The 14,651-nt window shown below is 42.5% G+C and overlaps 2 protein-coding genes across 2 annotated transcripts; one reads left to right on the forward strand and one right to left on the reverse strand.

Moving 5' to 3' along the window:
- Positions 1 to 350: 350 nt before the first annotated feature.
- On the forward strand, positions 351 to 1,105 carry kiss2 (kisspeptin 2; the record flags this gene model as incomplete). Its single annotated transcript, NM_001281386.1, is given in 2 exon segments — positions 351 to 493; positions 648 to 1,105. Coding segments are annotated over 2 exon segments (393 nt in total). The 3' UTR covers positions 944 to 1,105.
- Positions 1,106 to 3,285: 2,180 nt separating this feature from the next.
- LOC110490189 (L-lactate dehydrogenase B chain) lies at positions 3,286 to 14,398 on the reverse strand. Its single transcript, XM_021563424.3, has 8 exons — positions 14,281 to 14,398; positions 6,429 to 6,568; positions 6,064 to 6,181; positions 5,662 to 5,835; positions 5,190 to 5,363; positions 4,764 to 4,881; positions 4,127 to 4,250; positions 3,286 to 4,006 (listed from the first exon to the last, which is right to left on the reverse strand). The coding sequence occupies exons 2-8, from the start codon at positions 6,555 to 6,557 to the stop codon at positions 3,839 to 3,841; spliced, it is 1,005 nt and encodes a 334-aa protein (XP_021419099.1). The 5' UTR covers positions 6,558 to 6,568; positions 14,281 to 14,398; the 3' UTR covers positions 3,286 to 3,838.
- Positions 14,399 to 14,651: the final 253 nt, after the last annotated feature.

The following is a 14,651-nucleotide window of genomic DNA, read 5'->3' on the forward strand; positions in this document are numbered from 1 at the left end:
TAGATTTTAATTTTTGCAGTGTATGGATGTATATATTTTTTTACTTTAGCCAAACGCATAACACATACTATTTTCATATCCCTCAATCCCCTCGTGCACTTTAGCAAACTGCATCAATTCAACAATAACCACATCTGACGGTCATATTTTCAGAGAAAAGACATCCCTTGGTGCGGTTGTCAACATTTCCTAGAACGTAATGAACTATTCATTTCAGCACCACTAAACAGTGGACAGCGCTGCGAACGCGACTCATTCGCTGTCATCTCGCTCCTAACAATCCGGGGCATACAGAGGGAAATATAAAAGGCACCGAATACACGTCATGCATCAAAGAAAGACAGCTTAGTCTAGATAACATATAGTTTCTTTCTGCATCACTTGGATTTTGACAGAATGAGAATGCTGGCATTTTTCCTTGTTTGTGCAATAACTCGCCAGTATGGAACATGGGGAACTCCAACGCGTGGATTTGGGTGGACAGATATCCCAGGTAATTTCTTGATTTGATATATTCTAATTACTTTTGGATTTCTTACAGGTTCATTTTCTTCTCATAATGTCCTGAGCCCAAACGTTGTAATATCCAAAAGTAATAAGCTAAGAAAATTCGGTTTTATCATTTGATGCTCTCTCTTTTCTCTCAGGACAAACACCTGCTAAGGTGCAAGTGGGGCACTCTGTGGTGAGGAGAAGCGAGATTGTCAGTCCGAATTTACCTGGCGATGCGAACCTTTGTTACCTTTTGAAAGATGAAGACCAGCAACAAATGATCTGCAAACATCGTTTAACTCGGACCAGCAAATTCAACGTCAACCCGTTTGGGCTCCGATTTGGAAAGCGCGACAAATTTGACCCATCCAAGGCCAGCCTCATAAGATCCAGGACAAGCAAACTGTTGCCTATTCTACTCTACCTCCGAGAACTAGAAGTTCCTGCCTAAATTGACACGCATTTTCTCTTCCCAAGAAGGAACCAATATTTAAACAACGGAGACTGTCAATTTCTTAATGTTGTAGCAGTTATAGCAGCGTCGTTATAGCGCGTCACTCATGAGGTAAAGAATGTGTGTGTCATATTGTCTACTTGTAAGTTGGGTTTGGGAAATACAAGTCTGCTAAATAAACGTTTTGTACATGTATTGTGTGATGTAATTATTACACCTTGTAACAACCGATCAGAAAAAATACACTAAATGTCCAAAAGTGCACCACAAAAGTATGTGGACACCTGGTCATTGAACATCTCATTCCAAAATCATGGGCATTAATATGGAGTTGGTCCATCCTTTGCTGCCATAACAGCCTCCACTCTTCTGGGAAGGCTTTCCACTAGATGTTGAAACATTGCTGCGGGGAATTTCTTCCATTCAGTCACAAGAGCATTAGTGAGGACAGGCACTGATGTTGGGCGATTAGGCCTTGCTCACAGTCGGCTTTACAATTCATCCCAAAGGTGTTTGATGGGGTTGAGGTCAGGGCTCTGTGCAGGCCAGTCAAGTTCTTCCACACCGATCTTAACAAACCATTTATGTATGTGTAGCCGATGTGAAATGGCTAGTTAGAGGTGGTGCGCGCTAGTGGTGTTTCAATCGGTGACTTCACTTGCTCTGAGACCTTGAAGTAGTGGTCCCCCTTGCTCTGCAAGGGCCGCGGCTTTTGTGGAGCGATGGGTAACGATGCTTCGAGGATGACTGTTGACGTGTGCAGAGCGTCCCTGGTTCGCGCCCAGGTCGGGGCGAGGGGACGGATGTAAAGTCTGTTGCATATGGACCTCGCTTTGTGCACGGGGGGCATTGTCATGCTGAAAGAGAAATGAGCCTTCCCAAAACTGTTGCCAAAAATTTGGAAGCACAGAATTGTCTGGAATGCTGTGGGGTTAAGATTTCCCTTCACTGGAACTAATGAGCCAAGCCCAAAACATGAAGAACAGACCCAGACCACTATTTCTCCTCCACCAAACTTTAGTTGGCACTATGCATTGGGGGCAGGTAGCGTTCTCCTGGCATCCGCCAGAATCGTCCGTCGGACTACCAGATGGTGAAGCATGATTCCTCACTCCATAGAACGTATTTCCGCTGCGCCAGAGTCCAATGGCGGCAAGATTTACACCACTCCAGCAGACACTTGGTATTGCTCATGGGGATTAGGCTTGTGTGCGGCTGCTCGGTCACGGGAACCCATTTCATGAAGCTCCCGACGAACAGTTCTTACGCCTCCAGAGACAGTTTGAATCTCGGTAGGGAGTTTCGCTTACCACCTCACGGCGGAGCCATTGTTACCACTAGGCAAAAAATTTGACCAACTAGTCAGTTGGAAAGGTGGAATTCTATGATGGTGCCACGTTGATGGTGCCACTCCCAATGTTTGTCTATGGAGATTGCATGGCTATTGTGCTCAATTTTATACACCTTTCAGCAACGTGATGATTCAAGACAATTACACAAAAGTATGTGGACACCCCTAAAAATGAGTTGCTAAATTTGAAGGTGTGTCCACATACTTTTGGCCATGTAGTGTAATTGTCTTGAGCCAGCAGCATACCACCCTGCATATCACTGCTGGCTTGCTTCTGAAGCTAATCAGGGTTGGTCCTGGTCAGTCCCTGGATGGGAGACCAGATGCTGCTGGAAGTGGTGTTGGAGGGCCAGTAGGAGGCACTCTTTCCTCTGGTCTAAAAAAAAATAATATCCCAATTCCCCACTGCCCTGTGTAGGGTGCTATCTTTCGGATGGGACGTTAAACGGGTGTCCTGACTCTGAGGTCATTAAAGATCCCATGGCACTTATTGTAGGGGTGTTAACCCCGGTGTCCTGGCCCTCAAACCATCACGGTCACCTAATAATCACCAGTTTACAATTGGTTCAGTCATCCCCCTCCTCTCCCCTGTAACTATTCCCCAGGTCGATGCTGCAAATGAGAACGTTTTCAGTCAACTTACCTGGTAAAATAACATTTAAAAAAATAATAATAATCAGCTGTCAGTACCACTAAACAGTTGACAGGACCTTCATTTGTTGGTTGGGGAAGAAAAACAATGTAAAAGGCAGGTAGTAGTGTTGGCTATTTAACAGAATGTTTCTTTGCTGAAAATGTCAATAATTGTCCAAATTAATTTGATGGTTTATGTGAATAAAAGCATGGCCAGGGATCTGGATTTCCTTCTCCACTTAACTCATCTTGAAAAATGTCAGATTATGTAGTAGCAATATCTAACCACAGGGAGGCATTGTGTAGCCCTGTTTTTACAGAGAAACATTTACGTCTTTAGACACAACAGGCATCGTAAGGTTCAAATATTTATTAATTGGTTGTTGTTGTCATTCATTACACAATCAACATGGGTGTTACAGTAAGTCTAAATAAAGTAGGCCGTTTCGATTGATTCCACCTCTGCCCTATCTCCCTCTGACATTGATTGCCAGAAAGAAAGACTGAACATCTCTCCTCACACAATAACCAACACCACTGCTCCCCTCAGGAGGACTGAGTTACAGGGTCTGTGTTTCTGCGCTCACTACAGGAAGTGAACAGAACAGTGCTTCAAGACAGTGCAAACGGAGGATAAAGCCAACATTTTTTTTTGATCGTAGTACAATAGCTTCAACACATGAATCCAATGAGGGTGCACACAGTCATACTGGTTCACACAGTACCTAGCATGGAAACACAGCAACCTAATCCTACAAAAGGAAAGGGGGGGGGGGGGGGGGTGAAAGGAAGAGTATACCAGTAGATTAAGATGAAAGGGAGATGGATCCAGTAGATCGGAGGACGGTTGGAACTAGGTCTGTGTTTGACTGCATCGGGAACGGAAAAGGGAGGGTAGATGTGTGTGTCTAGATGTCCTTGAGGTCCTTCTGGATGCCCCAGAGTGTGTCTGCGCTTTTCTTCAGCTGTCCCACCTCAGCGTCGGTCAGGGTCATATTGATCACGCTGCCCACTCCGTTGCTGTTCAGCACACATGGCAGGGACAGGAACACCTCCTCGCCAATACCATACATGTCCTAGGGAAACAAAACACAACCGTCAGTTATAATCACATAGAAATGGGTGTTTTTATTCTTGTGTGTGTGTTTACATTTCCGCATGTGGATAATGTGTGACTGTGTGGGTTATCCCGTCACCTTGACCATGGTGGAGACAGGGTGGATCCTGCTCATGTTCTTGATGATGCTCTCAGTGAGATCAGCCACACTCAGGCCGATGGCCCAGTTAGTGTACCCCTTCAGCTTAATCACCTCGTAGGCACTGGAGGAGCACACAAAAAACAGTCACCGTCAGTCAACATCCGACTGTTGCCATCTTGAACAGGTCTCTCTCGCAATGAGAGGAACCTGTATGAGAGGTAAAGCGGCCTTTACTGGTTCTAACAGCAGACCTATCAGCTATTTGCCAGCTCTTAGAAAACTGTTAGGGGGAAAAAAAAGGGTGTTGGCCATTTCTCTGCAAACAAAGTAACATACTTTGAGCATGCTTATAGTGAAGGGCACTCAACATGTACTACACTGACACAAATGACTGACATTTTCAGTGCAGCCTTTGATATTATTGACCATAACATGTTGAATAAAAAAAACGTGTTATGGCTTTTTAACCTCTGCCATATTGTGGAGTCAGAGCTTTCTTTAATGGAAGCTTCTCTAATGTCAAACATCTAAAGTGTGGTGTACAGCAGGGCAGCTCCCTAGGGCCTCTACAATTTTTTTTACCAGAGCCACATATTTAGACTAGATGGAGCTGGGTTAGGTTCAGGGTAGTTACCTGTCGACCACTGCCTTGTGGGTGGCCTTCCAGTCCTCCTTGTCTCCGTCAAGGCCAAACTCTGGGTTCAGCTTCTGCAAGTTGACTCCAGCCACATTGACACCACTCCACACAGGGACTAGCACACACAGGGAGCAAATCAGATATTTACTCATTCAGTTAAACAGATATATTAGAATTTCCTATTTAAAACAAGCAGACTCAACTCATTCATAACACATTCTTTCTGACAGAGACAATTGGATGTGCAGAGTGATGTAAAAAGCCATGCCAAAACAAGTACTTTCGTGGGATTCATTTAAAGCCTTTAAATCTGCCAACAGCCTTGTGGCTTACTAGATGTGACAAGACATTCACACACGCGAGCTCAGATTCCCACTGAAGTACACACGCCACTGACGTCAACACTATCCCCATCATCCCCACCACTGGTATCGCCGTGTTCTCCCAGCACCCAGCCGTTGAAACTGGAGGCATGGATGCCCAGGCGCTCAGCCATCAGGAAACGGAAGCGGGCGGAGTCCAGGTTGGTGCCGCTGCCGATGACACGGTGTTTGGGCAATCCGCTCAACTTCCACGTCACATAGGTCAGCACGTCCACTAGGGGGTAGGGAAAAAAAACAGGGATAGGGTCACACGCACACTTATCCTTGACAATGTTAATGAATGACTGCCCATCCCTGTCACCGAATTTGTTGTCACAGTGACCACCCTATCTTGTAATGTGGAGTGGTGTGATACTGTAGTAGTTGATAAGGGTGGAATGTTGGGACAACACAATCTAGGGGAGAATGAGACAATTTTGTGTGTCCAAGATTTTTTTTTTAAATGTCTGTGTGTACCGGATTGTTTGTGTGTATACCTGGTTGTTTGTGTGTGTGTACGTGTGTGTGTGTACCTGGGTTGGACACCACAATAAGGGTGCAGTTGGGGGAGTGTTTGACAATCTGTGGGATGATGTGTTTAAAGATGTTGACGTTCCTCTGGACCAGGTTGAGCCTGCTCTCTCCCTCCTGCTGACGCACGCCAGCGGACACAACCACGATGCGGGAGTTAGCCGTTACGGCATAATCTGGACAGAGATCGGGAAAGAGCAATTGAATTACGTATCATTTTTCCATTTCACATTTAGCAGGGGTAAAATAAAAAATAAAAACATCTAAATGGTAATCAAAACCTTACCCTGATAAGGTCTCTCGTTTCAAAACAGGCTGCATTACATGTTCAACTGCAAAACTACATAAATATTCTGCCATTTTAGCTCTGAGCCACCCCAGTGGCATACACACAATTCTCTTACCTTTGTCAGCGACTATCTTAGACGTCTTTAGGAAGAGGCTCCCGTGCTGCAGGTCCATCATCTCTCCCTTCAGCTTATCCTCCATCACGTCAACCAGAGCCAGCTCATCAGCCAAGTCCTACAGGAAATAGGAAGAAGGTAGGGTGGAGAGGAGGCGAAAGGCCAGAAGGAGAGGAAGGATATGAATACCGGGTATTTAATTAGAAATTACATGGTAAAATCCACAATTACAACTAGCCTACATAATAACTGAGTAGTAACCATTTGTTGGCATCACAATAGTAGAGGTAAACTCAAGAGTAAGCTAGTACTAATAAAGCAATAGCAGTAAAGTAGCAGTAAGACGGTGATATAGTTAGACTTACCCTGAGGAGGACGCTGACGGCACAGGCCATACCCACCATGCCCACCCCCACCACGGTCACCTTGTTCCTGGGGGGCTCCGCGGGGCCGCTGGCCACGGGGGTGAGCAACTTCTGCATCACAGACGACATGATTCACAACGCTGGAGGGAGGGAGATAGAGTTTAACCTTCAGTCTAGTTAAGGTTTGTCTACTGAGGGGTAAAAGAAGAAAACAAATCAAATGAAAACCAAGATGAGAGTGTGTGAAATTTGGGTGAGAGGTCATCATGCCTTTGCGAAAAGCAATCTAATTGACATTCACCATTGAGCGCGCTCTTTAGTCCAGGCATAGGCTTAATCTGTGTCTGGAAATCCAGCCCAAGGAATCTATTTCTTAAGCCAATCAAACACTACTGTATTTAATTTATTTACGCACTCAAGACAGAGTCAAAACCAATATCCTAGTAACTGCCCCCCCCCCCAAAAAAGGGTCTGACAGTCACCCTAATCCTCCCTCCTATCTTTAGGCCCCCCGAGCCTAAATTCAATCCACAAAACGCACTGCCCCCTCCATTTGCTGAGGCGCGCACACACACATAAACTTGAGCGATAAGTGACGTCAGTGGGAGAGTTGCGCTGTTCGCAAATATCCCAAGCTAGTCCATGTTACTATGGCTGAGTCCAGATGCAGGACAGTCAGAAAGCTCAAGCAATGGTGTTCTTACAATTTCACCTGAATAGAAGTTCAGCTAACGACACCTGTTCTACTACAGTTTTACATGACAATGTGACTAGTGGGCCTAACATAGCCACATAATGAGCAGCATGACCCAGATTTGTGCATGTTATTGCAATTCTTAAATATGAAAACAGTGCACCCTCTGATGTGTTAATATTTTAATCTTATGACAACGAAGGATACAGTGCCTTCAGAAAGTATTCAGACCCCTTGACTTTTTCCACAATTTGTTACGTTATACAGACTCTCAGACCATGAGAAACAAGAGTCTCTGGTCTGATGAAACCAAGATTTAATTATTTGGACTGAATGCCAATTGTCACGTCTGGAAGATACCTGGCACCATCCCTACGGTGAAGCATGGTGGTGGCAGCACAGAGCGAGAGAGAGAGAGATCCTTCATGAAAACCTGCTCAGGACCTCAGACTGGGGTGAAGGTTCAGCTTCCAACAGGACAACAACCCTAAGCACACAGCCAAGACAACGCAGGCGTGGCTTCGGGACAAGTCTCAGAATGTCCTTGAGTGGCCCAGCCAGAGCCCGGACTTGAACCCGATCGAACCTGAAAATAGCTGTCAGCAATGCTCCCCATCCAACCTGAGAGCTGGAGAGAAGAATGGGAGAAACTCTCCAAATACAGGTGAGACAAGCTTGTAGCGTAATACTAAGAAGGCTGCTAAGAATTGCTGCCAAAAGGTGCTTCAACAAAGTACTGAGTGAAGGGTCTGAATACTTATGTAAAATGTGATTTCAGTTTTTTTTACTTTTATAAATTAGCCAAAAATTTGAATTACTCAAGAATCTAAAACGGATTCCATATGTGTTATTTCATAGTTGTGATGTCTTCACTATTATTCTACAATGTAGAAAATAGTCCAATGAAAAACCCTGGAATGAATAGGTGTCCAAACCTTTGACTGGTACTGTATATGTGATTCCTCACAACAAGAACACCATTACTTTCACTCCATTTTATCAATAAAGGGTCCTTTGGAAGAAAGCTTGTTCACATATGACATGTGTCTCTTAAGGCATAATAGAGAAATATTGAATTGTAGTTGCAATGTGACATTGACCTTACCCAGGTCTTCTTTAAGACTCCATAATGTTTCATCTGTAGGTGCTACAAATTAAAAGTTGGTGTCATATGAACCTTTATTGCTTGCTCTGTAATGAGTAGTATTTTGATTTCAATAACATTTGACATTTATGAATAAAGAAAAATATAAATGTTGAATATATTATACTCTACAGGCATATCAAAGTTTCAGAGTGGGATTTCTGCTAGTTTTAAAGTTATGGCCCATTGTATACAGATACATTGGCATAGTAGGCAATGTAACCAATCAGACCTCCTTATGCTTGTATAATTGCACATCCTGCAAATCACCAGCAGAGGGCAAGCATTTTAAATCCATTTTCACATTCACTGTTGGTAAACGCTTACAAACTGGATCATAACTCTTAAAAGTAGCAGAGATCCCACTCCTGAACTTTATATAGCGTGGGAAAAGGGGATCCGTACACACATTCAGAATTCCATGATCAGAATACTAAAGCTGCATGAACTGTCAAGTCTAGACAGAGAGGGGGAATTAAAGGCTTGCCCAGGAAGACTGCCTGTGGCACAATGTGTTCACCTTGTCAGTCAAGCCTATAGAAATTGGCTAACAAAATACTAGACAAACGGGTGGATAAATGGCCCTATGGCTGGGGTCAAAGAGGCTGCCTATTCACAGAAGACTGAAGGGGAAATCTCAAAACACATCGTTGGCATGTATACTGAACAAAAACAGCATGCAAACAATTAAAGATTTTACTGAGTTAAAGTTTATACAAGGAAATCAGTCAATAGAAATAAATTCATTAGGCCCTAATTTATAGATTTCACATGACAGGAAATACAGATATGCATCTGCTGGTCACATAACCAAACACTGCTGGATTTTAAGGTTTCGCAAGGCATAAATGGGGCCCATGTTGTCCAAAAAGTTAAGACTTGACTCATCTATTCATAAAACGTACTTCCAAAAGTCTTAATGATCACCCAGGTGCTTTTTTTTAAGCAAACTTGAGTCAACTTTTTGGACAAGATAGGTCCCATTACATACCTCATACCAATGGTCAAGCGTGGTGGTAGTGTGATGGTTTGGGGACGCTTTGCTGCCTCAGGACCTGGACAACTTGCCTTAATAGAAGGAACCATTTACTCTGTATCAGAGAATTCTACAGGAGAATGTCAGGCCATCCGTCTGTAAGCAGAAGCGCAGCTGGGCCATGCAGCAAGACAATGATCCAAAACACACAAATCTACATGAAAATTGCTAAAAAGCAAGACATTTGAAGTTTTGGAATGGCTTAGTCAAAAGTCCAGACCTAATTGAGGACTTTAAACAAGCAGTTCATGCTTGAAAACCCACAAATGTTGCTGAGTTGAAGCAGTTATGCATGGAAGGGTGGGGGCAAAACTTCTCCAAAGTAACTAGACACTGAACAACACCTACAGTAAGAGTTTGGTTGGAGTTATTGCAGCTAAAGGTGGCACAACCAGTTATTGAGTGTGAGGGGGCAATTACTTTTTCACACAGGCAAATTGGGTGTTGCATAACTTAAATAAACTTGTTTCCTTTATCTAATATTAGGTTTTGATTGAAGATCTGATAATTAAAAATACAGTGCATCTTTAGAGATTGATTAACTTCTTTAAAATGTAAAGAAATATTGCCTTGTAATTCTGTTTCAAAAACCCACATATCTTTAAGATACTTTCACATTTCTCTCCCTCATGAGCAAGGATAATGAAAGCTCACAGCAGTAATGGTAGACCTACCAATTAGTTAGTGATTAAAAATCTAATGGAATTACAGCAACTGAATTGGCTACAATGGGAAATCATAAGTCAAACCAGTTGGGTCACCTGCTACTGTCCTCCCTTCCACTGGCATATGGTCTTATTTACAATGACGGCCTACACCGGCCAAACCCTGACGACGCTGGGACAATTGTGCACCGCACTATGGGACTCCCAATCACGGCCGGTTGTGATACAGCCTGGAATCGAACCAGGTTGTCTGACTCTTTCTACAAGGCCTATTCTATCAAGTTAGGTCTGCCAAATTAAAATGTAGCATTGGGGGAAAAAATAAGAAAAATACAAATCCAGCCATAGAGTATAGCCTATCATCAAAATAAAAGTAGTTTATAACATGCACAATTAGAAGCATCAATCTGTATAGAGCAAGCTTGACTAAATTCGAGCCCAGTAACTTTGCTCACCGCATCCTCCTTCAATTGTCTCGTCTGGCTGCCACGATAAGCCCCCACCTTGGAGACAGTCAATCACATGATTGTGGAGCTGCTGATCTTCTCGAAGCGTGCGCGTGCCACTGGCGATGTACTTTGCTGGACATGCCAGCGGTTCTCGGCGGCTCCACTTCAAAACGCATTCAGTCTTGGTGTTATCGATTGGCCTACTACTACCGGTAAAATTTAAGTTACGAAATCACCATAAAGCTGACACTTCAATTTCAATCAATAATTTTGGTTGCCCAAAACACTGTCAGCATCTTTGCTGATGAATGCCCTGATCTCTGGACAGTCAATTGGTTGAATTACATTGTTTTGTCTATTCAAATTGCTTCTAATAGATCTGAACATGATGCATTAACCATGATCTTAACCTGTTGAGTGTAGGGGGCAGTATTTTGATATTTGGATGAAAAACGTACCCAAATTAAACTGCCTATTTCTCAGGCCCAGAAGCTAGAATATGCATATAAATTGTCAGATTAGGATTGGAAACTTTTGCGTTTTCTAACTGTCAAAATATTGTCTGTGAGTATAACAGAACTGATATTGCTGGCAAAAACCTGAGGAAAATACAACTAGGAAGTGCCTCTTATTTTGAAATCTCCCTGTTCCATTGCATGCCTTCCCTCCATTTAAAGGGATATCAACCAGATTCCTTTCCCTATGGCTTCACATGGTGTGAACAGTCTTTAGACATAGTTTCAGGCTTTTATTCTGAAAAATGAGCGAGAATGATCACATCGCGTCAGTGGATGGCTGGGTGCCAGCAGAGTTTTGCATGCGCAACAGCTTGGAGCAGAAATTCTCTCTCGCTCTCTCCTATTGAAAAAGCTACGGTCCGGTTGAAATATGATCGATTATTTATTGTAAAAACAACCTGAGGATTGATTAAGAAAAACATTTGACATGTTTCTACGAACTTTACGGATACTATTTGGAATTTGTCTAGCCCGTCGTGACTGCTCGAACCTGTGGATTTCTGCGCACCAACCAAATGGAGGTATGTTGGATATAAAAATAGTCTTTATGGAACAAAGGGAACATTTATTGTGTAACTGGGAGTCTTGTGAGTGCAAACATCCAAAGATCAAAAGGTAAGCAATTCATTTTATTGCTTTGCTGACCAATCTACTTTGTAATGTTTTGTCTGCTGAGAGAGATGTCCTTACATAAACGCTTGGTTTGCTTTAGCTGTAAAGCTTTTTTGAAATCTGACACGCCAGGTGGATTAACAACAGGCTAAGCTGTGTTTTGCTATATTGCACTTGTGATTTCATGAAAATTAAATATTTTTAGAAATTAAATTTGGCGCTCTGCAATTCAGAGCGGGTGCGCCAAGAAGTTACCCGACTGTTTATAATGAGGGCCGTCCCACGTTTAACCTGGACACATAGTATGGCTTCAGCCATGACAGAAACTAAACATCTGCATGCCGCCTGCAGGTGTGAACGTGTGTTTCACTGTCCAAGCCGTGGCTCGAACATGATCTGAATGTGTGATCTGAAGCTGTTTGGTCTCTTGCGCATCAACTTGGGAGAGCGGACAGTGCATTATAGACAAAGCGCCGCATATTTTTTGCCCCCAAAAAATAACACCCAACTTTTTTTGCAGGGTGTGGAGAAAAGGCCATTAAACTGTAATTCAACTTTGTCCAGCCTTAAAACAGATATTATTCATCCTAATCTGACAAGTTTTATTATTACATGGACGATACAGCGGAGATAAGACAAGTACCGGAAACAATAGGACACTATTAAAACCCCAGGAAACCATGCCTGGTATTCATAGCGGACTTTGAAAAAGGCACAACTGGATTTATATAAAGTAACAGTCAAACGTTGACACGCCTACTCATTCAAGGGTTTCTCTTTATTTGTACCATTTTCTACATTGTAGAATAATAGTGAAGACAAACTATGAAATAACACATATGGAATCATGTAGCAACCAAAAATAATTCTACAACATAGAATAGTCTAAATAAAGAAAAATCCTTGAATAAATAGGTGGCCAAACCTTTGAGTGGTATTGTAGATATAGGAAGGATTGGAAATTCTGCAGACAATTACATTAATAGAACACACAATATTACAATTTCTCCTTTAGGATTGCACATTCAGCAAATCACCAGCAGAGGGAGTTTCCTTTAAATACATTCCCCCCCATTCCCAGTATTGGTGGTGCTAATGACATTTATCATAACTTAAAAAGTTGCTGAGAACACACTCTGGAAATGTGATATACTTGTAGAGTATATTGTTTAAAATAATGTTTTAATATGAACTAAAAAACATGTAAAGTACTTGAGATATTCTATTTGTTATGTTGAATAAATTCATGTGAAAATGTTTTATTTCATAATTTAAAACATCCATATTTTAGAGCACACTAAGGACTATAAATAAAATAAGATCCCTGTGGCTAAGTTGGTAGAGCATGGTATGCATTTGCAACACCAGGTTTGTGAGTTTGATTCCCACAGGGGAACTGTAGCCATAAAAATAAAAAAAATTAAATTATGCAGTCATTGCAAGTCACACTTATCCAGAGCATCTGCTAAAATGTAAACGTATAACGCTACTAAGATGTTGTCTGTATCATGCAGGGGTTCAACTTTCACAGGGGACATGTCCCCCCCCCTCCACATTCTGAAAGTCCATTTTTGTCCCCACCCCCCAGTTATAATTGGAATGTGATACAAAACAAGGCCAAGGTCTGCTTTAGGACCATACAGACGGACCCCTCTGAGCCATCAGATAGGCTGTTTGGAGTGTTCATCTGACTGGATAGATATTTTATATATAATAATTCCCCCCCCCCCCCCCTTCTATAACCAAAGTTACACCCCTGGTATCATGTACTGTACGGATTATACAAGGCGTCTAAAAAGGGCTTACAATTCCCACTTTCATTTCATCATGACCTTTTCAAAAATGGTTTATGATACAAATGTTTAAAAAAAATTGCATCAAACCTTCTTCCTCCCAATGTGAGTATTACCATAACGATCTGACATACAAATATATTCAGGCCTTGCTGGCGTGGCCTCAACAAATTGAGGCCTATCAATAATACTAATCATACTCAAAATATTGAAGCCTCAAGATGTCGAGCATGCCATAACTGATATCCCAATAAGTCAATTATTATTTTCTTATTAAAAAAAACGAAGCCATGTCCTTGTAGGCCCATGTTTAATACAATAGTCCTTCCATCGTCCTTGAATGTCGGATACTGTTTTTGCACTGCAAGATGGCAGATCATCTATAACCTCCCTCGTTTGTCACATTCCATTAATACTCTGCACAGTTCGAGATGAATATTCAAGTCGTCAGTAAATCATTAGCCACATCTTCAAAAATGACACATTCCGTAATACGAGAACTTTGTCATGTTCAAAACGGAGTCGCCCACGAAGCTCAACGAGAAAAAATATGTAATGTTCCTGTACAGTGAGCAACAGCCACCTTTGTAGGAATCCATCGACTAGGTTGTCGTTCTAGGGAGCTAGCCTACTACCTAGCAAAATCACAGCGTGCCATTAGGCTTTGTGTAGCCTAGGACTAGACAGCCTACAAAACGCAGAAATATACATTTCTATTCAGCCGCAAAGGCAATCTAAAAAGGACTTGCAATAGCCCACATCGACTATTCCAAAATGTCAATAAAACCCTAACCATGTATGCATATCAACAACATTTAGGCTGTTGCAAGCTACAGAATGTATCCATTAAAAAAAAAGTGTGTCGGCCTACGAGCATTTTTCAGCGTACATGAGAATTCACTCAAAGTCAAAACAAACACCGGCAGTAGCTAAATACATACATTTTCCAGAGATTTAACGAGCAGTTATATCCCTTTTTGGTCCAAAGAGGCAGGCGAGTGAAGAAGCTGGTGAGAGGGCGTGACGACTTCACTTGTGGAGTGCGGGTTTTAAATGTGTTTTAGCAGGAGGAGAAAGAGGAGGATGCAACATAGGGCTTTACCACTGGCTGAGTTTGACACCGGGAGAATCTCAATGGTAAATCCTCGCGTCCGCTCTCCTCGCCTCCTTCTCAAAACCCATTGGAGGAGAAAGTCAGACGGGCGGGATCTCTGGCTTTGTCATCCAATGGTTTTTGAGGAAACGAGGACGAGGAGAGAGGACGCCAGTAGGATGCAATTGAGATTGTGAAATATGTGGTCAGACGGTTGGA

This window comes from Oncorhynchus mykiss, chromosome 15, assembly GCF_057628025.1.
Source record: "Oncorhynchus mykiss isolate SJ-2025 chromosome 15, ASM5762802v1, whole genome shotgun sequence".
In the NCBI taxonomy this organism is placed as follows: Eukaryota; Metazoa; Chordata; class Actinopteri; order Salmoniformes; family Salmonidae; genus Oncorhynchus; species Oncorhynchus mykiss.

What these genes read in the sequence shown, in the direction of transcription:
- LOC110490189 (XM_021563424.3), bottom strand. Translation starts at nt 6,557, where the DNA reads ATGTCGTCTGTGATGCAGAAGTTGCTCACCCCCGTGGCCAGCGGCCCC. An exon ending in TATTGTGGTGTCCAACCCAG is followed by an intron (nt 5,364 to 5,661) that starts GTACACACACAC and finishes CCTACCCCCTAG; the next exon opens with TGGACGTGCTGACCTATGTG. An exon ending in CTGTCTCCACCATGGTCAAG is followed by an intron (nt 4,007 to 4,126) that starts GTGACGGGATAA and finishes TTGTTTCCCTAG; the next exon opens with GACATGTATGGTATTGGCGA.